Source organism: Penicillium oxalicum, chromosome V (assembly GCF_001723175.1).
Source record: "Penicillium oxalicum strain HP7-1 chromosome V, whole genome shotgun sequence".
Lineage (NCBI taxonomy): Eukaryota > Fungi > Ascomycota > Eurotiomycetes > Eurotiales > Aspergillaceae > Penicillium > Penicillium oxalicum.
Window position 1 is genome coordinate 3,212,583 of NC_064654.1, and position 23,798 is coordinate 3,236,380.

At 50.4% G+C, this 23,798-nt stretch overlaps 7 protein-coding genes across 7 annotated transcripts; 3 read left to right on the forward strand and 4 right to left on the reverse strand.

The window, feature by feature from the left end:
- Positions 1-13: 13 nt before the first annotated feature.
- POX_e07130 (Cell wall alpha-1,3-glucan synthase mok13) lies at positions 14-7,499 on the reverse strand (the record flags this gene model as incomplete). Its single annotated transcript, XM_050115939.1, has 5 exons — positions 14-393; positions 613-6,674; positions 6,795-6,821; positions 6,891-7,066; positions 7,140-7,499. The coding sequence occupies 5 exons, from the start codon at positions 7,497-7,499 to the stop codon at positions 14-16; spliced, it is 7,005 nt and encodes a 2,334-aa protein (XP_049968399.1).
- Positions 7,500-10,353: 2,854 nt separating this feature from the next.
- Positions 10,354-11,103, reverse strand: POX_e07131 (Orotate phosphoribosyltransferase; the record flags this gene model as incomplete). Its single annotated transcript, XM_050115940.1, has 1 exon — positions 10,354-11,103. One exon carries the CDS (start codon positions 11,101-11,103, stop codon positions 10,354-10,356), a length of 750 nt encoding a protein of 249 aa, XP_049968400.1.
- Positions 11,104-11,972: 869 nt separating this feature from the next.
- On the forward strand, positions 11,973-13,927 carry POX_e07132 (Methylenetetrahydrofolate reductase 1; the record flags this gene model as incomplete). The annotated part of the gene is made up of 3 exons (XM_050115941.1): positions 11,973-12,796; positions 12,864-13,735; positions 13,788-13,927. 3 exons carry the CDS (start codon positions 11,973-11,975, stop codon positions 13,925-13,927), a joined length of 1,836 nt encoding a protein of 611 aa, XP_049968401.1.
- Positions 13,928-15,356: 1,429 nt separating this feature from the next.
- POX_e07133 (uncharacterized protein) lies at positions 15,357-18,605 on the reverse strand (the record flags this gene model as incomplete). The annotated part of the gene is made up of 1 exon (XM_050115942.1): positions 15,357-18,605. The coding sequence occupies one exon, from the start codon at positions 18,603-18,605 to the stop codon at positions 15,357-15,359; it is 3,249 nt and encodes a 1,082-aa protein (XP_049968402.1).
- Positions 18,606-19,513: 908 nt separating this feature from the next.
- On the reverse strand, positions 19,514-20,829 carry POX_e07134 (uncharacterized protein; the record flags this gene model as incomplete). The annotated part of the gene is made up of 2 exons (XM_050115943.1): positions 19,514-20,497; positions 20,572-20,829. 2 exons carry the CDS (start codon positions 20,827-20,829, stop codon positions 19,514-19,516), a joined length of 1,242 nt encoding a protein of 413 aa, XP_049968403.1.
- A 350-nt stretch (positions 20,830-21,179) lies between these two features.
- Positions 21,180-21,851, forward strand: POX_e07135 (V-type proton ATPase subunit F; the record flags this gene model as incomplete). Its single annotated transcript, XM_050115944.1, has 5 exons — positions 21,180-21,203; positions 21,271-21,305; positions 21,384-21,417; positions 21,504-21,641; positions 21,711-21,851. 5 exons carry the CDS (start codon positions 21,180-21,182, stop codon positions 21,849-21,851), a joined length of 372 nt encoding a protein of 123 aa, XP_049968404.1.
- A 1,464-nt stretch (positions 21,852-23,315) lies between these two features.
- POX_e07136 (uncharacterized protein) lies at positions 23,316-23,721 on the forward strand (the record flags this gene model as incomplete). Its single annotated transcript, XM_050115945.1, has 2 exons — positions 23,316-23,484; positions 23,519-23,721. The coding sequence occupies 2 exons, from the start codon at positions 23,316-23,318 to the stop codon at positions 23,719-23,721; spliced, it is 372 nt and encodes a 123-aa protein (XP_049968405.1).
- Positions 23,722-23,798: the final 77 nt, after the last annotated feature.

A 23,798-nucleotide genomic window follows, 5' to 3' on the forward strand; every position in this document is an offset into this window, starting at 1 on the left:
TCAGAACAAAGACTCACCAGATTAACAACTGAGATACCAGCGCAATCCAAAACCACGCATTTCCCAAAGCGGCCGCGCCTGCCGTAATATCAGGCGAAATGGGCCCAGGTCCAATTTTATTCGGAGCAAAGGCTCTGGCACAGATTGTCGCGATTGATCCGATGACCTGCGAAACCAGTAGTGTGAAACAAATGTGCATCCTGGTGAGAGTTTGCAGGAGAATCATGCCGAAGCCGAGGCCCTGCAGTGCATCCATTACTCCGAGCCATAACCATAGACTGCGCGAGACGAGGGCGCCGGAAACATAGCTCCCAGCCCAGGGTAAATAGAGGCCTGATCCTGATGTTCCCCACCATATTTGAGCCCATCTGGGGGCTCCGAGTCCACAAGCCACTATGGGGAGAATCCAGCTGTGTGATTTAGATACCCAGGCAAGTAGCACGAGGATGAGTACCCACACCACGCCGAAAAATGCCACGCAAAGACAGAGAATTTGCCATGATTTTGCGTGTTGGGATATCCAGAGGACTGAAATACAAAAGGAGGGGGGTTTTTGGTAGGTTAGCTGAGGTCTTTTTGCGAACCGGAGCTGCTCATAGCAAACAGACTTACAATTCCAATTGCGGCCGTAGGGTGCGCTCAAGAAGAAATTTTGCAGTATCACAACGACCCAATTCCAAAGAACGATCTTGCGGCGAAAGACTGATTTGTAAAATGATGGGACCTTGCCAGGAGTTTGTCGGTAATAGTTCGGCAAGCCAAAGTAAATCAGGAAGCCAACTGCCCATAGGAAAAGTGTGATCGGCACACATATGGCAGTCATTCTCCACGTATTGGTGATGTTGCCCTGGGAACTTAAGAGTCCGGCACTGGATGCTTTAGTCAATGTTGAGCCCCAATACCACAGAGCGATAACGTAGGCCTGCTGAGTGCCTTGGATGAGACAAGCCCGGAACACCCATTGCTTGACGGGAGCGCCGCTCTCGTCGCCGAAGTTGAGTGCAAAGAAGATCGACCCGCTAGACGAAGCTGCAGCGTACACACCGCTGCCGATGTTCTGGATCCAGCCGCGAATAAAGAAATCAGGCTCGAAGTGGGCAAAGCCGATGATGAAAAAGGCTGTGCCGTATAGGAACCATGGCACCGTAAGCACGAGGACCGACTTGCAGAACCGGAAGAAAAGCCACCATAGAATCGATGTCACCAGATAGACGGTAGCAATACCGTATAGCTTTGTCTCGCCTTGCCCAACCTCCCCAGTTAACAATGTTATTTGATAAGAATTGGCCGCAATGATCTGACCGAGGCCAAGGAACAAGGAATATACTGGCCAGTCCCCTAGGCGCATCTGCATCCACTTCTTTAACCCAGTGGGTGGTACGTAGTCGTCCCCCAAAAGGAATTCATCCGGCTGCTTTCTTTCTTGCATGCCACCTTCGTGGGAACTTGAGTCATCCACATTGACTGAACTTGGAGGGGACTCGCTCTTAACTGCTTTGCTGCTCTGGAGAAGGGGTGTCTGTGACTGGTTGCGACCGAGACGGGCGTCGCGGAATCGATCAAACCACTTCTTCTCGCTTTTCTCGAGAAATTGCTCGATACAAAGCTGCTGTTCCGAGTTTGACCCATTCAAATCCTGAAGCCTTTTTTCAAATTCTCGGTAGTATTCCTCATTGCTGTCTGTGAAGAAAGGATCGACCTTCTGCAGCTTGTAATCCTTCTTGTCGCCCACAACAGAGTCTACTGACAGAACCGACGACTGACTTAAACGGCTTCCAAAATCAACTCGTGGTCTTGAAGGTGGAAGGAGGGTGTCGTCTGTTCCTATCGATGTTGGTGTTGTTGAGCCGGAGGGACTGTTTACGTAGTGACCGGGAAACAAGCTTTGATGTGAGCATGGAGAGGACGATCCATCTTTCATTGGGTAAGCCCCTAAAGGATTAGGGACTGCGAAGGAGGCGCACATTAAGCTTCCCCTGTCATTGATATCACCCAGGGCCGGATATTCATCGTCTCCAAAACAAGTGGACATCATTTCGTTCTCAACATCGTCTTCAAGGTTCGCTGAAACCTCATTTGGCATATTCTTGACGTCGCCAACCCTGTCCCTCCTCAAATCGCGAGCGCGTGGAGGTTCTGTGCCATTGCGGGCGAACTGGTTACTACTGGTCACACCAAAAGAGTGATGTCGGCCATGGCTCATCATGGGCCTGCTCCGATCGTGGGGTGGCTCGCGACTGTTGAAAACAGAGTTTCTTCGGAGGGATGCCAAGGTAACTGGACGACTGGGAGACCGTGGCGGTGGTGCCAAGGTTGTACTCGACGCAGAAGATCGAGCTGAGCCACTGGTCTGAGGAGTCATCATGCCATAAATTGCGTTATATGCGCCATTGCTTTCGGTGTCCGAGTTTGAAGACCCGGATTTGATCCTCTCTTTGTCGTGAATGCGGACCGCGGTCGATTGGAGGATCTCCAGGTCCTCAATCCATTGCGCGACAGGAAAACGCTGCTTCGCCGACCTGGCCCGCATCATCGCCCTCGTTTCTTTTTTTGAACTCAGAGCGCTATCAATAGCCAGCTTGAACTGTTTGAGAAGGTGGCTCGTTGTTGTAGACTCGACTTCGTACCACCAACCCGGCATCTGACCAAGTCCACCAACTCGGGCACCAATTCCAAGGGCACCTTTGCGGCCGAATTCGACAGCAACCAGTCCAAATGGTTCATCGCGAGAGGGAATGAGCGCAAACTCTGCACCCGAAAAAATAAAGGGTGGTAAGACAGTGAATTGAGGCTTTGAGCACACACGACCCGGATAAAGCCGCATCAATTGATCGAGTTTTAATGCTGCGAATTTCCCGTACAAGTCAATAACAGGCCCAACGCAGATAAGTTGAACCCGAGGCCGAGATTCAAGAACGGCCGGCATCACGTCTGCAATTAAATCGACTCCTTTCTGCATCGACCATCTACCCACAAACACCATAAGATCAGCATCGACAATTTGATCTAGCCCAGCCCATTCTTGCGCTTGCCGTTTGAGTGCAACGCGCTGCACCTCGTAATCACTGTCGACCCTGATGTCCTTTTCCTGCGTTTTCGACTTGATCCATTCCCCCGTGTCTGATGGATCGGGATTTGGCAGGTTCCCCACCCTCTTCAATCCCCAAAATATAGGGTAACGCGCATATGACCTTTTGCCGTATTTCTTAGATACCCCAACGGCACCGAATCCCTGCTGATGAAGACGTAGATAGCTTGCGCCGGCGTGAAGTAGATTGAAGACTTCGCCAAATTGAACATAGCGAGTGACAACGTCCATGTCAAGATTAAACACCGAGCAAACTTCCTTTTTTTCTTTTTGAGTACGCATCGGCCACAGACCCTGAAATTCTGCGTTATGAAGAGAAAGGAATATCGGTACTGTCTTAGGGAGCTGGTACAGCATAGCGATGGCTCCGTGGTAGTCATTGACATGGTACAAGTCGACGGCAAACCTCGTCAAGGTTTGAGCAATGCACTGATTCCAGGCGGAATAGTAAATAGCACTGCAAAGATCATCCATGCGCGCTGGGTAGGGCTCCTTGGCGGATTGTTGCCGGAAAATTGGGGCGTCGAGGAGAACATAAGTGATATTTTTCAGGACATGATACTGAACCTTGACTTCGAAGGTGTTGTCTAGGATTTTGACAAACATCGATTCGGCTGGGGCGTCCAGTGGATATGTGATACCACCCACGCATGGAATCACCCAAATAAGGTCAATGTGGCCAAGTTGCTTGCTCATAAGTTGGGCCATCACACCAAGGCCCCCGATTTTGATCTTGATCCCCCAATCTTCAATGTCATACTCCATGGTCGCAATCAGTACTTTTCGTCGATGAGATGATCGATTACCAAATGCCGATGTGCTTTGAAGAAATCTCGAATTGTTGCTCAAACGCGCCAGCACGCCTCGACGCCCAGCAGCTTTGATGCTAGTCGGGTTGATTTTCCGAAGAAAATCCAAGGATACCAGAGTTTTCTTCTCACCCACGCCGATCCGGTTGAATCTGATTCGGTAGAAGGTCTTTTTGAAGATGTATGCGCAAGCCACAGCTGTGATTAGCGGAACGATCCAGAGCAAGAAGAAGAGTGCCATTTGGATATACTTCGAACCGGCTGGGAGCAAGTGGAATCGTAGAGTTGCGTCATTGACATGGATACTCCATGTCAGATAAGGGTCCGGTGGATGCTCAGTGATGTTGATGGTGGACGGCGTCTGCGAAGATGGGGGTAGACGATCCAGCACCGAGTCACCGTCTGCATCCCCAAACACATAGCTCTGATCAGGCTTGCCATCAGGGTTGATGCCCCAAACATTGAGTTGGCCCTGAGCTGGCCACTCTGCTGCGAAGCGAAAATGCCAAATCCCGTCAGTGCCTTGCTTGAAAGTATTTGCCAGGCCAGCATCATAACCGTACTTGTTGAATGGCCCGTTGAAGAACAAATGTGGCCAGCGGCGAGGCATGTTAGAATTCCAGTCGGCATCGTCTCCTTCTTGAAAATAATCACTGCTTCCTGTCAAACGACTCCAGTACTCCACACGAATGTGTTTTCCTTCCCATCGCTGCCTCTCCGTCCCTGACCATGATAATTCTTCAATCGACTGGTTACCTCCATGATATGGAAGCCACTGGCTAAAGGAGCTGCCCCAGTTGGTTGAGTAGCGATACTTGTCAGCTCCAGGTGCACGGTGCTGAATGAAAAGAGAGCCGTCGTTGCGTTGATGGAGCAGCTTCTTGGAGTAATTCGCTGATGTGAAAACCATAGGGTTATCACTCTTACCGACGCGAATCAGGAAATGGTCAACGGCGTTGGTGGTACGCCCATCGATGCTGGTGGCATTGCGAACGGTTATGCGATGGATCCCGTGATCAACGCCCGTAAGGGTTGCAGTCCACACCCATTTGGAGGGAATTTGACCGGAATATGAGATTCTGTCATTGACAACAGCCTCGCAGTCAACAGTGTCCAAATCAATCAAGGGGCTGGTTCCTGATTCGGATGATGACTGGAATGAGATGGCCTGCGACACCTTGGCGCAATCCATCTCAGTTGAGAAGTACAGGCCAATTTGAAGAGTCTCTAGCTGGCCCGGTTCGCCAGTGGAAAGAACCGGAAAGTCGTGACCAGGAGTGAATTTTGTGATCATTGGGCGTGGCGCGACAAATTTGTCTTTTGGCACGTAAGCTCTGAACTCGTAAGGAGCCAATGTGATACTCTCTGAGCAGCCGTTCGATTTTGTGGTACCGTTGAGGTGCATGTAAGTTGAGCTAGTCCTAAGAGTAATCTCATCATGGGGATAGAAGAGATTCTTGACAGTGGTTCCAGAATCAAATGGTGCAATGAGAGCAGCGATCTTACTGGAGCAGTCAAAATCGTATGTGACAGCCCGATGGTCGTTGTGGTATACCAGCCAGATTGTTTGATTGCCGTCTGTGCCAAGATCTTGCACTTGATAGTAGGGACTTCGCAGAACGGACCACATTCCCGTCTCTGTGGGTATTCCATTTGAGCCTGGGTAGTAGATATTGCGAGTTTGATTCGACAGTAGCTGTACCCACCATCCGTCGTTCAGCGCAGGGAAGTTCTCTCGCATCTGATACATGTGCTTGATAGTATTGTGCAAAAAGTGCGAAGGATCTCGGTGATCGTAGGTGGCACGCTCATCATGACATCCTAACCGCCCAGACTTGATGGGCCAGTTGTAGTATTGCTTGGACGTCAATTCGAAGCACCCGTGTGTCTTCCAAGCTGTCGCCGGTGACATTGCTTGTCGCCCATAGATGTAATTGGAAGCAGTTGCATCGAGGATATAGAACGCCTGCTCTTCACCCCACAGCAGCAATGGTATGCCAGGCAGGTGAAGGATTGTGATGAACAAACCGAGAAGCTGCCTCTCTATGCCCATGTCGACAGCTGGCCAACGGAAGACATCCTGATTTGTGACACCAAACATATGACGAGGGTCATACTTTCCAGTATTTGCATTGACGAGATCGTTCGTCAAGATCATCTCATACCATGCGGCTGTCCAATTGACTGGGACATCATAACCAGCTGCAAGGTTTCCATCCATGCCCAAGAACCGCGTGAGAGAGCGGTAAACGGAATAATGAAAAGCAGCACCATCAATAGCCTGTTTGTTCTCACCACGGATGAAGTAGCTTGAGTTGGATGAGCCATTCAACTGGAATGCTTCGTCCAGGGTCTTTGGGAGCATATCGGGTTGACGACCTCGGCCAAGAAAGACTGACCCAAACGTGTTACCTCCTGTTATCTCACCGGGCAAGAAAAAGTTGTTTTTTCCCACGCGTCTGGCACAATCTCGATAGGCTCCAGAGATATCTCCGAGGGCATCGACTGTGGCCTGCGTCGCTTTATCATAGCGAAACCCGTCAATATCCAGGGAAGCAATAATCATACACGAGTGACGAACCAGGCGCTCCCTGACACTAGGCACCCACTCTCGCAGGCGATCTTGCACAGACGCAAATTTGGCCAATTCTCTTTCCCAATCTGGGTACACGCCAAAAGCTTCAATATCACCATATTGGTCGAAATCGCTGTCATAGCATCCTCCCAGCTCGTCTTCCACGTAGTTGTCCACTGGGTAGCCGGTCTCGTTCCAGAATCTTGGATAGGCGCAGGTTTCATTGTAGTTGTTACCAATATGAAAATCAACGTATTGGCGATCAGACTTCCACTGAACTTTGTGCTCCTTGATTGAGAAAGGCGCAGTTGTGTTTTAATACCCTTCGAACCCAATCAGATCGCCCAAACTTTGAAACAATCGTCAGCGAACAGTGCCAGGCTCAAGATCGATGGATATGACCGCAAAATCAACTTACGTCGCAATAGTATTATCGAAAATCACATACATCCCCCGATTATGGATCTCCGTGATTGCGTCCCTCCATGTCTGGATAGTACCAAAATGCTGGTCAAGCAAAGTAGTGTCCAGTGCCGAATAGCCATCAGAGCCCCAAGGCTGATTCATCAACACCGTTCCAGCAAGATAGACTCCCTATAGGTGACCGACCAGTTATTGATATGCCACATCACTAATCGGGTGACTTTGGATTTTGGCAAGTACTGACCTTGATTCCCATTCCCTGTAAATAATCCAATGTGTCCAAAAGACCAACGACATCCCCTCCATGACGCATCTGGTTTGAGTTCAAGTCATGCTCAAAGAGGGTGCCATTGATGTTGTCGTTGGTAGGATCGCCATTGACAAACCGATCGAGGAAAAGCGAATAGACTGGGAACCGCCAGTTTTCTGGGGAAGGGAAGTAAGTGTGATTCGGCCATTCGCCCCAGTACTCGGCAGGATTTCTCGTGTGTTGGTTTTCGTTGAGGTTATAGGAAACGAGTGTTTCATCGTATGGCCATGCGAAAGCTGTGAAAGAGAAGAATATAAATGTGAGTCGTACGCATTCCACAAATTTCCAATGCATAGTGTGAAGATTGGGGAGGCGGATATTTGACAAAGGCCAGTTTTGGTGCCGAATATATATGGTGAGCTGTCCCGAGGGTCGAGAAATGAAATGTATCTCAATTGGTCTTCAACATCAAGCTGGAGAGGCCTGTGATCCATTAGTTTTCAAAATGGTTTGCAAAGCTCCGTAGAGATCACAGAGAGGACTTTCATGGGAAACAAAATGCAAATTTGAACATCATCATGATGCTCTCACGAGAAAGCTTGACATCCTGTGCTAACAGCAACTCTTTGGTTTCACTGCCAAATGGAGCTTGAGGACCTACCCGTTCATGGATTCAATTGGACCCAGGAATTGGGAAATCTTGATCATACAACGCACCGCAAAGCCTTTTTTGCGAGCATGAGAGGATCAAATACTTTCAAAGGGCGATCAAGACAGTCATTAGTAACAGATCCTGGAGGAACGTGCTACCACTCTCTTCATGAATATGTCTTTCTTGCCACCTCAATTGTATTTGTATTGATAATACTCACTACCTTGGTGCATTTGGTGACTCCAATCAGGATAAGAAAGTCCCAAAAGAGTTTTTCCTGAGTACCAATATGTTTGTCCCCTCCAATGTGAACATCTAGGCTCGCGATCCTTCTGTTGGAAGCTATTCCAGAAGAAGTAAATCTGGTTGGCGGGAGGACACTGGGCGTTCTCTATTCGATTGAACACGCCGAGTAGAGTAGTAGATGCACACTTTCTGCTGTTCCACGGTTTCAAAAAGACTCTCCAACATCTCCCTCTTCTTGATTTTTGGGCTTGCATCACTAGCGGCATCAAGGGAAAGCAAATGTCTCGTCCATGGAAAAGTGACATTGCATGTTGTGTTCGATCAATGGCCAATTGTGGTGGTACTATGTTTCCCATAGAATCAACTAGAGTATTCAGATAAGCCGAAATTGGAGGGAAGGTTGCAGATTGGGCGCATACCTTATCCCGGGGGTCTCGACATCAGTTGAGTTTCAACTCCGGCCGCGGGTGAACAAGGAATGTCTTGCATTTGGACAGAGCAAGTGCCTTGGGTCACCACGGCATCTGTGAATTGGATCAAGAAATTGCTTCTTGTCACAACATGATTCATGATTGATTGAGTGTTTAATTATCTGCTCAGAACACGAACGCATTTTCGCCGGGGAGGTCCGTAGCATGTAGGACCATGGATCCTTTGGGGACTGCTCGTCCAGACGAACCATACAAATTGTCATTGCAACCGATTCTACGTCAATGCCTTAGCCCCTCGTGTACATTAAATAGAAATGATGTCTCTCACAACGGTGTTCGATGACTCTTGTTGCATAAGATAGCGGGCTGGCTGGAAAAATCAATGAAACCTCACGACCTAAAATCTATCATGGCGAAGCTCTTGACGAAATGGTCCTGATAAATGCAGCAATCAAAGGCCAACCCATCAAACACATACTCAACCCTGTCATTACCTAGGAATGATTCTACTAGTGCAGTCACGGTGTGGCCAGGTAGCTACTCCTGCGAGCTAGAACTAGCAAGCCTGGGCAATCCACCCTTTGGTCATGTCGTACATTGAGTAAAAAAATATGGAATCACCCCACCACGGAGTCCTCAGTTGGGCTCATATTCTCAATGTGTAGTGCAAAATTACCATAGCCGATTCAGCGTGTATCCACGATAGACTTGCCTAGACCAGGCGAGCTCAGCTGCTCTGTACTGTAGTGAGGTACGAGCTTGGTACGTATTAGCGCTCAGTACCCAGCAATATCCCAGGGGGGACTGACCTGCGTTCGCAGTCACACCTTCAGGTCATCATGCCTTAATAGTTCATGATATAATCTCATGGTGAAAGAGCAATGAAATGAGACTTAAAGCAGGGTGTCTAGGTAGAAACCTCATCTTATTACTATCAACAGCCAAGAAATCATTGCATTAATCCGCTCTTGTACGCCCAGGGGTACTTCATTATTGCTGCCGAGACACTCAGCTCGATAGTCAGTGTCTTGAGCATTGAATAGCCAGCTCAAAGTATTCTATATCGGCTTTACTTGCAATACAAGACTCCGCCAGTTTTGCGCGTAGCCACAAATCTTGCCTCGCACCAAAGCGAGGTACACCACTTAAAATAGAATACGCGTAAGCATTTTAGCTCAAGGTCCATCCTTGTGCCCATACTTACTGTGATACTTGACGAGCCATTGTGAGTAGGACCGGCGCAGCCATACCACTTTGACCTGTGTACTTTCCACTCCGTATGCAATACCCCATCATGACAATGGTCGTTTGCGCATTTAGTCGAGTCTCCTCTCAATCTGCAACATGGGAGTAAATTGACGTGATCTGGTAAACACATCTGCAATTGTTCTGACCGGGAGATCGCGTTGACCCCAGACCTAGTCGTAAGTCAATGCATACGGCCAGTCAATTGGAGCATATATTGTGTACTAGAAATCCAATCATTGCAGTCACAGCCGGGCCAACGGCCGACGAGCCTCGCCCACGCTCTAATTCAAGGCCCAGATCCTCCATCTCTACCCCAGTGTGGTCAACCACGCTATCAAGCTCATGGCTGAGCATTTCTACCACCAATCAACTTCAGTCCATTCACCTACAAAGCCAAAGGCGTGTCCTACACGTTCGTGCGTCAATGGTACCCGTACCGTGGTCATGTTGGCTAGGTCAAACGCAGATGGAGAGAGGAAGAAGTATTTTATTTCATAGTTTTTGCCCACGATATGGTAAGTCGAGTCCTTGTTCCCTCGGCGTGTTGACCAAGAAAGCAAAAAGAATTGCAATCCCGTCAGGCTGACTTTTAAATGTCATGCATCATGTCTCATCTATCGTGCGGACCATTCTACTCCGCACCATAACGAGCCCGGTAGTCTTTCAGCCGTTGAACTTCGGCGGTGCCGATCTTGTCGCCCAGCTTCTCGATCAGGTCGTGCAAACCGATCACAGCGCGAATGGGGATGTTGCCGCCGAGGTCACGCTGAGCAACGCCAATCGCGCTCTTCGGCTCTGAGTCGCTCACGCGTTCTTCGCGGTCCAACAGGACTACAACACCAGCGACAATGCCGCCTTCTTGCTCGATGATCCCGACAGCTTCCCGCAAAGCAGTTCCTGCCGTGATCACATCGTCGACGATCACGACACGCTTGCCCTTGAGCGCAGCGCCCACGATATTTCCCCCCTCGCCGTGAGCCTTGGCTTCCTTCCGGTTGAAGGAGTAGCTCACATTATCCCAGGTACCTTGAGATGAGCCGGAGAGCGAATCGCGCACGGCTAGCTCGTTGGTAACGGCCGCACAGATAGGAATTCCCTTGTAGGCCGGGCCGAAGATAATGTCAAAGTTTGGCTTGATCGAGCCGTCCGCGGCCTTGGTCACGAAAGGCTCGGCGGAGAGCACACTCGCGTAGGCGGCCGAGGAGGCGCGCAGGAGGGGCGCCGTGTGCAGGCGAGAGGATGTGAAGAAGTAGGGCGATTCACGTCCGGACTTGAGTGTAAAGGTGCCGAAGGAGAGAACGTTGTTCGAGATCAAGAGCGGCAGAAGGGTGGACTTGTAGTCCTGGTCCGCAGACGGGGCAGGGATGGTAGCGGCGGACATGATGGTGGAAAATGGATTTTCAGAGTCAAGAACGGGGAGATGGGAAACAAAGTCTCTCAATCAAGGGAATGCGCGACAACGAAGTCGGAGGTCACCGATCTGGATAAATTGGTACGCCGAGAAAGATAGCCCGCAAGTGGAAAATTTGCCCCAGGAAATCAACGGTCGTCTCTTTGGCCCACGGAGGGGCAGGAGGGGCGGGCCTATACATGCCCACACGGTCCTCCAACACTGCGGCGTAGACTCCTATATGGATGTTGACTTCCTCGTACTGAAACTCAACTACAGAAGGGAAGCTGTTAATTTAAAGATCCAACGCACATCGAGTTTCTATTGATCGTCATCTCGTGCCTGGTCCACGGTCTGTTCAGACTAGTCGGGATCTCTTTTCCAGTCCAGAACACGTGCCTCCGATCGCCGGCCTTTCCCCGCCAAAATATCCCAAAAGGCTCACCTCTCTTTCTCCCCTTCTCCGCTAGTTCTTCTTCACTCCCCCCCCCTACATTGCTCTTCCTCCATATTGACCCGTCTTTCACTTTTTTCTCCTAGACATTCCCTCTCCCTTGTCAGTCACTTTCCCTTTCTCCAGGTCGCAATTTAAAAGCTGCCTTGAGAGTTCTAAACAAACACCCTGGTCCAGAATCCCGGTGATCGGAAGGCCCCGCTGTGAAACAGCCCCATATTTATCACCCCCAGCTGCCGCTGGCTTGAATCGACCAAGTGCCTTTGAAAAAGCCCGGGTGAGTCTGCAGTCAATTCTTCTCACATCGCAGTTGATGACCCAATCGACATATCACCGTGTTGTCTGGCTGGCTCGATCTTTGACTTTTCTAATTCCTCACTTCAAAGGAGCCGGTTAATACGACATCATGCATATTCGGGACATGCTTGCGAGTAAGGAGGCTGCGGGGGAGCCCAGCATCTCCTTTGAGTTTTTCCCCCCAAAGACAGCGCAGGGTGTGCAGAATTTATACGACCGAATGGACCGTATGCACGGCCTAGGTCCCTCTTTCATCGACATCACATGGGGTGCCGGTGGTCATCTTTCCGACTTGACCTGTGAAATGGTCAATGTGGCGCAATCGGTTTATGGACTAGAAACATGTATGCACTTGACATGTACCGACATGCCGCTGGAGAAGGTAGATCAGGCACTGCAGTCTGCTTACAAGGCGGGCTGTACCAACATTTTGGCTCTGCGCGGCGACCCGCCCCGAGACAAGGAAACTTGGGAGGCGACCGAGAATGGTTTCCGATACGCAAAGGATCTTGTCAGATATATCCGCGAAAAGTATGGCAATCACTTTGATATCGGAGTGGGGGGTTATCCTGAGGGTGCTGATGACAACTCGGATGTTGACCAGCTCATTGACCACCTCAAAGAGAAAGTCGACGCTGGTAGCTCTTTCATCATCACGCAGATGTTTTATGACGTGGATAACTTTATCGAGTGGGTGAAGAAGTGTCGGGCAAAAGGCATCAGTGTACCGATCATCCCCGGCATTATGCCCATCCAGCAATATGCCTCGTTCATCCGCCGATCCAATTGGACCAAGACTCGCGTTCCGCCAGAGTGGATGGAGGCGTTGGAGCCTGTGAAGAATGACGACGCTGCCGTGCGAGAAGTGGGCAAGCGTCTCATTGCAGACATGTGTCGGAAGGTGATGGCTTCCGGGATCAACCACTTGCATTTGTAAGTCGCAGGAAATATCTGGCGATGACTGGCTACGGGCAGGTACTAACCTCTCGAAATTGATTAGCTATACCATGAACTTGGCACAGGCAACGAAGTTGGTGCTGGAGGAGCTGGGGCTCGCGCCGTCCGAGGAGGCTCCCATCCAACGAGCACTGCCCTGGCGGCCTTCTCTGGCCCTCGGTCGGAGAACCGAAGACGTCCGACCTGTCTTCTGGCGCAACCGAAACTCTTCCTACGTTGCTCGCACACAAACTTGGGATGAATATCCCAACGGTCGCTGGACAGATTCCCGATCGCCAGCCTTTGGTGAGGTTGATGCATATGGCGTGCGCCTCAAGGGTACCAACGAGCAGAACATCAAGCTGTGGGGCGAACCGAAATCAGTCAAGGATCTCTCTGATATCTTCATTCGTTTCTTGGAGGGCAAGCTGGATCGACTCCCCTGGAGCGACAGCCCAATCAGCCCCGAGGCCAATGATATCAAGGACCTTCTGATCGACCTCAACCGAAGAGGATTCCTGACTATCAACTCGCAGCCGGCCGTGAACGGTGTCAAGTCCTCTCACCCGATCTACGGATGGGGACCCAAGAATGGTTTCGTGTACCAAAAGGCCTATCTGGAACTGCTTGTTCCTCCCAGCCTGATCGACGAGCTCATTTCTCGCATTGAGAGAAACGATGACCTCACATACCACGCCATTCGCAAGAACGGCGAGTTGCGTACCAACACCAATGACAGCCCCAACGCTCTGACTTGGGGAATCTTTGCTGGACGCGAGATCATTCAACCTACGATCGTGGAAACCGTCAGCTTCTTGGCCTGGAAAGACGAAGCTTATCGACTGGGTGAGGATTGGTCCAAGTGCCATGACTCCTCCAGTCCAAGTCGGAAGCTGATCCAGGAGGTTGTGGATGATTGGTATCTGGTCAATATCGGTAAGAATCCCGCGTTTCGAATGATGATCCATGTAGCTGACATATCTTCTAGTCGACAACGACTTCCACCGAAACAATGCCGTCTTCGAGTTGTTCAAGGAACTCGAGGTTCCCGAGCTCAACGTCGAATTCACCGGCAAGCTCGCAAACAATGGTTCCGCTGAGCAGAACGGATCCGCCAACGGTCACTAGGCCCTCGCTCCTCTCCTTCCTCGACTTCTCGCCCACTATATTTCCGCCCTCGCGGCGTTGATCTAGTCCAACAAAAAAAAACCTACCGACAAAACCTCGCCCTCCGACTATTACCTAATTCAACATCCCCCTATCTCAACGATACTCAACGATTACAAGCCCCGAAATGAATCATCCAACACCAGTTTTCGGGTTCCCTTTTGCAATGTGTCACGGCGTCACGATTGAAGACCTCTCAACGATTTCTTCCTGAGCGTTCACTTTTGTTTTATCATTTCAACATCCGACATTCCCTGTAACGATACCCCGTCTCTTTAACACCGACGTTCCATCGCTAGGTTCTTCTGTTCCTCAACCCCCGTCAATCATCGACAAGCCCGGCGCTTGTGTTGGCGGGCCAGCTGCGTCTTCACTTGTTTGGAGGCAGCTGAGAGGAATGAAGGACCCTCCCAAAAATTTCAACATAATAAAGCTCTCAAACGGGCCTTTTCAACAACAATTTCCCTATGCCCCCCTCCCCCCCCTTTCCTCCTCATATAGATCGTGCTGGAGTCCAACAAGTCTCGGTTTTCTCGAAGCATCGGTGTTTTCTGTGGTTTGCTGTTTTTGTTTTTGCTTTTTTTTCAAGAAAAAAAACCTTCTCTGTTATGTTGTCCACGAGGCTGGAATATGGTCTATTCCTTGCCAGAAGATATTTCTTCCATCTGAATGACGACCTGGTCTGGGCAGACAGTCAATTTTCTCCGCACAAAATGGTTCGCCAACTACAACTTTAAATTCTATAGGGCCGAAGATGTGAGTACGCAGAAGATCGTAGATGGAAGTTGTCCTAACCCCGATCTTCAACATGGGGAAATTGACGCTCACTTATTTTCGCTTGAATCAAATAAAATTCCTTTCAAATGAGGCAACCTTATGTTCTCCCTAACCTACCTACTCTATTTCATCTACCTAGCCATTAATTATTTGCATCTCATCCGTCACCTTCCAGGTGCAAGTCCGTAAGCCGGTAGCGAGGTCGGGCTACCTCCACCTATTCAAGGTTTCATAATTGAATGTGCAAGACACTCTACCACGCGGGTGAAAAGAGAGCCTGCGAACTTGGATCGAGGAGGCTTGACATCATACACACAGTGCCGGGCGAGTTGTATTTTATGGGTGTTTTCGGGACAGTTTGCTTCAATCGACCACGGCTAACGAATAATTGATATTGACACATATGTATACAATTATAGCTCGAAGTAAACGAAAGGAGCATTCCAGTCATCCAAACGCAAGCAAAGAACGCTATCAATCTGCACATCGACACCCCATGCCCCATAGCCACAAGAAAAAGCGCGAGAGAAAATAAAAAAAAAGAAGACCAGAACAAAATGAGACCAGGAGCACGTTCAAGCAATGTACTACAAGGGCCCGCTCACTTGACTCCTTACATAATGAGAGCACGAGTGGTACAGTGAAGTAACCACGCAAATGGGCTAGTCAACCAGAGAAACCAACTCACCACCAAATAACAATAGCCTACAGCACGGTAAACCACCAAGGCACTGAGCCCAAGGACAAACAAGTAAACAATGGCTTGAAGAAGATTGACAAAGAAGCGCCGAACGGCTTGATCGTCCGACATGTCTGGCCACGTGCCAGAGACTTGATATTGCGAAGCGGCGTGGTAGATCTGGACCGAAACTCGATAGCAGTGACAAAGCATGCCTGCGAGGTTGACCGCAACGAATTTGACGGATGGGCTAGTGATAGCTTGCAGGCCGAATCGATGGACGGAGGTGACAGCGACAACAACAATCTCGAAAATCATCGTCAGCATGAACGGTTGGAGTGTATCTCTCGAATAATCGTCCTTGTCTCTCGCGTTCAGCTCATGCAAATCTTCACAGACGTCTTGCACATCCGTGATATTGGATTGGAGTTTGTTCTTACGACCAGTAACTTGGCGACCGTCTAACTCTGCGAGTCCAGCGACGTCGGCCTTTTTCTCATTCGTCATCATGTTTTCTTTCGCCATCCTAGCTGCGCGGCGGATTCGAGCTTCCTCTTTGAACTTTTCCAAGCGCTGGGCTCGAGTCAACTTTCCAGGCTTTGGCTCCTCTGTGGCTGACTTGGTGACCTCCACCGAGGAATTGGCATCATGAATTGCAGGTTTCAAATCATGGATGGTAGCTTTAGGTTCATCCACAACCAGTGGTATTTGCACAGTAGGCCCAGAGGTCTCGCTAAGGACAGGTTCTTTCACAGTTGGCCTAGGAGAAGACATCTCGTGAGACGGTCTCCGTTCCTCTGGCTGGCTGTCTGCAAAGAGAACCCGGACCGTCGGAGAGATTTTCTTAGGAGAGGACCATGGGGAAGGTGGCGAGAGTACTTCGGATGAGTCGTTCGCCGATGCAAAAGACATTTTGGAATGAGATGACTCGGAATTTTCTCGGCTAGGAACAGACACGGGCGACTCTTTCCGACCCTTGCGCAGAATCTCAGCGCGGCTGCGAATAGACTCTGTGCCGTTACGAAGAATATCGGCCAGATGGTCTGTAGGTGACTTTGCGAGTCCCCCTGGCCTTGCTAGCCCGGTGGTACGGATGAATCCACGGATAGAGCTTGGTGTCGTGCCGGATTCTTCTCCGTTCCCCCCTTGGCCTGTCGGTGATTTCAGAAGAGGCATGCTCCTGATAAACTTGATCTCCCTGTGGAATTTGGCTTTCTTCTCCACCGATGGAATTGTTTCTTCCGGATCCGATCCAAGAGGATGAGACTTCTGAGTCCGGGCAGTGGCGTGGCTTTGTGTGGAGTCCGATGACTCGACGGAGTGCATGGTCGAGCTGGATTGTAACTTTCCTGCGGTAGGTCGAGGCACTGAATGGGTAGAGACGACCTGGGGCACCGCTCTTACGGCCCTCACTGCCTCGCAGGGAATTGAATGGCCAACGTCGCCTGGACGTCGGAGCCCGTGAGGCTTCGGCGCCGACGGCCTTTTCTGGATATCCCTTTTCCCTGGGACCGGAATCATAGTGCGTGTCATAATGGGTGTGATAATGAACACATCGTCGTCCCCCGGAGTATCCTCGAGCTTCTCTGCTGAACGCTTCGCGCTGTCCCATGATCGAGGGCTCTCTTTCTTCGAGCTCTGAGAAGCCCTCCGTGGTAAGTCTCGTTGCGTTTGAGTATCGCGGCACATTGTCAGCACTGACGACTTCGAGCATGGGAGACGCCTCAAATTCTGAGAAGCATCTGTCCGTCCTTCGGCAGCCGTGCTCTTGTCCTGAGACTTGCCGGAGATTGGTGCTCCATTTGAGGTCTTCCCCTCGTCTACCTGCTTTTTCTTTGACTTGATTGCCAAAGGACGGGGATGAAGATTGGCCGAGTTCTCCCCAGACCCGAACAGGAGAATCTCGTCTGGGTTTTTGGTCCCGTCCCCATTGATCTCTTTGCAGCCTAAAAAAGAGCCATCCGCAGGTGGTGTGGTCTTGCCTTTCCACACTTTCGATGGAGATTCTTCCCAGATTGTGCTGATTCTGTGATTGCCAACTTCGTCAGGACTGAAGTAATCCTGGTACGTGGACCCAGGAGGTGGCTGGGCTGGACTGGGTTGCTGTTCTTGTTTTGGAAGCGACTGCGACTGCGACTGCGTGACGTGCAAATCCAGCGGCGCGGAGCCGCCGTCATATGCCACGAAAGCACGCATGAGTTCGTCTTTGGGTGCAGAGCTTGAATCTGCATTCGATGGCGGGTTTTGCTGTGGGTTGATAGCGGCAACTTCGCCGACTACACGTCGACCTTCGCGATGCTCTCGTTCGATGCGTTTCTGGTACTCGGCGATTTCCTGCGCAGTCATCGTGGGTGGATTTGGCTCTTTTGCGCTTGGCATGTGAACCACAAAGCGATCCTCCCAGTCCGCCGAGTGGTCATCGTCGGACACTGGGGAGATAGGGTTGTTTGAATCAGGACTGATGTCGCTGGTGCTGTCTGTCGAACTAAGTTTGTGCAGGTTCGAGTCTTTCAGCCCTGCTGCAATCCATGAATCTTCCGTAGTCCTTGGCTCTGTCCAATTCGCGGATTGTGCTATGACCTGATGAATGCTCTGATCACTACACAGACCGTAGGGACTGGGGCGTAATACACTCGAGTCGGGGCTTTTTTCACGCCCGGAGACCGAGTTACTCTGCGAAGTACCGCTGCATGTTCGATAGTTCCGGTATCTTGGAGATTTCTTGTGATCACTTTCTCTCGATCGAACATATGACACCCGCTGGACCAGCGGAGAGGTCCTGTCGACCTTGTCGCGGATTTTAGACCAGTACTGCCCGCGTCCTGAAGATTCCCTGCTAGATCCTCCAGAGGAAAATGTTCTCGAGGATGGCTTGGGGATGCCGGTCGGGCTCGAAGTTTCATTGCGCTTTTCACGAGTCACGTCACGAGCTGTTTTGGAAATCGGAAGCTTGGTGGCTTTCGCTCTATAAAGTCCGTCATTGGGCGGGGTTCGTTCACCAAGCTCGAATGGCTTTGCACCGCCGGGAACTTGGGCAACAGGGCTCGCCGATAGTTCATTCACGTTGTAATCGACACGATATGCTTGATAGCGTGGTTGACTTTGTTCGGCATCGTGCTGGTATCGCGAAGACAGGTTGACCAGGTGTCCATCTGGTAGCTCAACCCGACTTTCAACCTGCATGTCGGCTTGTAAAGAATGTGCAGAGTCTATAACGGACTTCAGACCCAGCTTTTTGTCCACATCACGGAGCAGCAATTGAAGCTCAAACGGGGGGCATCAAGACGGGGTGTATGTATGTATGCGGGTGATGGTGCGAAGCAGACGAAGGTACGGCGGCGAATGAACGACGGAAAGTTGAAAGAGCACAGAAAGCTGCTGAAGCGACACTACTAACGAAAAAGCGGCTTTCCAAAATGTAAAAATACTTTGGCGTTCCTGGCTGGGCTGGTATGTGGGTGGTAGTTAGGAATGTCAGTACTTGCTCTGGAATGCCAGAACGCCCACCCGGACGTCGAATGGCATGTCTATAAACAATGGCTTCTACTCTGCAATCTCTGAGAGTGGCGGCTGTCATTGTGATGAGGAATTCCATTTGAGATTTGTACACGAGGCAGGTGCCAGCTCGAGGACGTGATCCGGAAACCACAACTCACCAGAAGCGACCAGCCACTCCAGGGTCGTTGGGAAATGACTTGCACCGACTTCCCAATGAAGTGACGGCACTTGCATTCCTTTGTAGGGTGAACTGACCCAGAATGGTTGGAACGCGTGACATGAACCAGCTCCAAGGAGAAAAGCACACCCGGAATCTAGGTCTCGAGTGGCATCACAGAGCTTTCTGACAGCGCCACGCAGAGGAAACTTCCAATTCCCGGCCTGATAGCATGAGCTTATGATATCATGATCGCCGAGGAAAATACGCATAGAAGAAAAAGGTTGAACATTGTAGCATTCGATTGATCGGCAGTCCTAAAATCGGCCAGTCTCACGCCGACTGGTCGAACCTTGATTACTTGGTTGATATCCGGGCGCCGGGCTGCCCATTGGGCCAGCCAAGCTACTTCGTTTCAGAGGGCTGGACTGTTTTCTTAATGGACTGGCGCCCCTCTCTGTATAGAAAAAGTCTCCGTTACTTTGAAGACGACGATCAAATGCCGTAGAGGCAGACTTCCGCAAAGAGAGTTGGCATGCGAATAAACTCCGAGGCTGCCCCCGTCTCCAGATGTTGTCGATCCACCCCGAAACTGGGGCTGTCTCATGTTCGTTTTCACTGTTCGAACTAGCGGAGACCCGTCACGCGAGATGACCGGCGTCTGCATAGGTGGCTGGGTTTGGAAGATGGATGCCCCCGTCGGTGTAGATGTCTTAGGACGTCGTGGTGACAGACCCTCTGGGTCGACATGGCTAAGATAATTGGGATTGGGGCTGGTTTTGAACCCGCGGTTAATGATGAAGGTTGGGGTGTATGTTTCGACCTTGTTCGGGCTGCCTGCTGCAGGGACAAGATCACTTTTCTCGGCAAACTGCGTGCCAACGTCTCTCATCAATGGTTGCGTCCGAGGATGCACATATTTGGTGTCATACTCTTTCATGACCTCTCTGTGCACCAACAATGAATCCTTCGCCTGTTGTTTGTAGAAGCTCGATATGAATGACATTTGGACGGAAAGAAGGGTAGTCAAAAGGATTGTTGTTGCGACAGTCACACTGGGTCGAGGATCGGAGATCTGAGTGGGTAGGAATAGATAGTAGACCAAAACGTGCCCGGGGCTGAAAAGGCAGAGTAATCGAACAGAGATCGGCAAAGGGTCCCACATCGCCAGCTCCCAGACATCTCGATGCGCATCAGGATGCGCACGCGATTCCGCTGATTCCGAAGAAATTGCATTGGCGAGGTAACGTATTGGCGACGCAATCATCGGGCTTGAGTCAACTCGGACGCGCGAAGCAGAAGAGCTTGCAGGTGCTGTATCGATGGGCGCTTCGAAAAATCGATAATATCGCTTGCGCTGAAATGTGTAGACTGCATTTGCGAGGGAAATCATGACGAGCACGTGAACAACAGCGGACCCCTACAAGAAATTGGATCGAAATTTAGTTTCCATGTCAAAAAAAAAAACAACAACAGATCATTCGTTGGACTTACAAACCAACTCAGCCAGGGCATGCCATCATTGTCCCCAAAGACATCGTCAATGGCTTCGCTCCCACTTGAACCACTGTTTGCTCGCGCAATGAGAAACACCAAATTCAAAATGATGCCAATGGAAAGTCCCCAGTCTTTCTCGACCTGGTCCCAGTCAAATCCCTCAATAGACTCCGAAACCCAGAGCAAAAAATCCCAAGGGTTGAGGAACGACTGAATGCGCTCCGCGAGCGGCTGGCGGCGCACAAGACGCGGCATTACTGAAGAGAGCCCAAAAAGGTCAAATGAAGCTGATTCATCTACAGCTTTGCCGTTGCCAGGGGTTTGAGTCTCGACATCCAGTGGTCTCCAGATTATCGACGAGGTAGGAATTGGGAGCACGCGCTTGCGGCATGCGGTAAACAGTTGCAGAGCGGGCCGGTGGAGATGGCATCAGCTTATGTAATGACCTGCTTGCTCCGCGATCATCACCCGTCGGGTTGCGGCGATGAGAGCGGGCAGAGGACCGCAAGGCTCGATTGATCGAGGCCCAGCTCAGCTCTGTTTTGCCTACAGGTCCTCTGCTTGTCTGTTCATCAGAGCTTCAATCCTTATCATACTATTTCACCATGGCGTCAAGTGCAACTTACAAGGTATTTGAAGCTCAGATCAATTCTGGCGTCGATTCGAGCCAAGGTCCCTGACTCGCTTTCACCGCAGGACCGCCAACTTCTTGCTGTCATTGGCGATGAAGAGTAAGAAACCACTGCCTCAGGCTACTCCTCATCCACATGAAATCACAGTACAGTCACTAAATACAAGCTCCTTTATAGCTCCGTGACAGGTCTTCTACTCGCGGGTATCGGCGTGAGTATCGACCCCTCACCACGTCGGCCGCGTAAAGATTGGCCTCATAGGAAATACCCCGAGCTCACATCGTATGATTCATCCAGCACGTTACGGAAGGTGCAGATGCCCAGCGGAACTTTCTAGTCGTCGATAGCAAAACCGAGACCTCGCAGATCGAGCAAGCCTTCCGAAACTTTACAGAGGAGCGCAAGGACATCGCTGTGCTTCTGATCAACCAACACGTTTGTCTGCCTATATTTCTCTTGAGACGAGGCTTTGGCTGATGTCCTATAATTCATTTTCGCCAACAGATTGCAGAACGGATTCGTCACAGCGTAGACACCTTTGCCGACCCATTCCCTGCGGTTCTCGAAATTCCCAGCAAGGATCACCCATACGACCCCGAGAAGGACAGCGTTCTAAAGCGTGTCCGACGACTCTTTGGCGAATAAAACTGGGCAACGATGCTCCATGGGCGTTGCTCATCGCAGGTTTTCTTCGACTGTTTTGTCGCTCAGGGCTAGTGCTCTTATGGTCAGAACGCCACAGTCCTAGTTATTGTTCGCGTGGCAGCTCCGTGAATGCCTTTATCAAACAGCTCCTATTCTCGTCCAAGAACGATTTAACCAGGAAGCTTTAAAGAGATTATACCCAATACAAGTGTCACCCAATGGGGCTAGTTAGGCACGTGAGGCGCGCCCTCTTTCGTCTCGCCCCCTCTATAGCTCCTAATAGATCATCTTTCCCCTGTGATCCCGGAGTAGTGGACGGGCTCCTGACTGACGTCCAATTTCCCAAACAGATCAGCAAGAAAGAAGTCCAGCAGTCGATCAAAGATGCAAAAGTTGCCAGCCATGAGAGTGTACCTACCATTGACTGGATGGCCTGGAGCACCAGTAGGGGTTGCGAGCAGGGCCTCTGTTTTTCTCTCCGCTCGTCTAGGCAAATGCTCCCGATATCGTTTCGCACGGCGTTGGGCGTTGAATGTTGTCATCTCAACGGCAATTACGTTAGGGCGTGTGATATGTGTCCAAGGAAGCATAATTTAAGGAAGTCTTTCGACTGTATATCTCCGAGGTAGCTAATCTGAACGGGCTCTTGACAAACTTAGTTCTGGAACGAGAAGCAGTGTGGGTGAGCCGAATGGCACAGATGGGCTGCGCTACTTTCGTTATCCCCTCCATCTCGCTTGCAGCCACGAGACTCGAGATCTCGTGATGATCGCAACATGGCCCAGCGAAAGCCCAGGGGGCGCCTACTGTGGTCTTCAAGCAGGACGGCCATGAGCACCAGCTGTCTTCTTTCGAAGCTTTAGATGACTGCGGCAACCACTCCTCCCGCACCTCCAAATGTTGCGCGCGCCCCAGGAAATATTTCTAAGCCATCCGTGCAAAGTCCTTATATATACTTCAATATAGGCCCTTTTCGCCCTTTCTCGCACCCAATCAGAAAGTTCTCCAGGCATCGCAAAGGGCGACGCTTTGGGGTTGAATGCAGGTGACAAAGATGACAAAGAACCAGTAACACTAATTGTCCCCTGGGTGATTTGGAACTTGAAACACGGACCTGTGGAAAAGCGATACGGGCAGGCAAGATCGGGATCGAGATTTAGGCGCTTAGATGCCAGCCAATGTGATCCAGTACACCTCTATCTATCATCTTTGATGAAGGCGCTCTTGAACCGACTGTAACTTCTCCGATTTTCAACTTACCCCCCTCCCCCCTTTGGGAGATGACGAGACGTTTTACAAGCGTCCACGCTAATGGGCGCAATCATGGAATGATAACAACACCCTCAGTCCAAATCATATAAAAAGCCGGAAGATTAGTCAATTGCTTAGGTAGCCACCTCGTCTATTCTCTACTCATTTGATAAATCTATCTGTTGATATTCTGCGCTATTCTAGAGCCTCATCATGTCCTTTAATGCCTATACAGCCGAATACGTGGGTGTATCAACCACCATGAAGCTATTTATATTGAGAGCCAACCCTACCGCTCCGAAAACGTTGGAAGGAGGTCATCTCTATCATGTGAATGGAAATCTCCTTAAAGGCATGACACACGATCCCAGAGGTTCAGCTAGTGAGCCCTGAATTCTCTGCTTCGCATGTACCAGGCACCAAAAGAAAGATTGGAACCATCGCAAAGGAAGACATAGCCAGATTCGAGACAGAGTGTTGCCAAGCAGATCCCGCGCCCCACACCCGATTGACTCTTGGTGGCAAGCAACTGTATCCTGGCACGCAGCTCTACCGCTGCGGAGACTGGCTTCGCGACGTCCAGAAGCTAGCATTCGAAAAGGGGATCATCAAACGTTGAGTAGCGTATGTAAAGTATAAGACAAGTTTGCGATGTCGTTATCTAACTTAAAACCAGAAATGGAGGAAACGGTCATT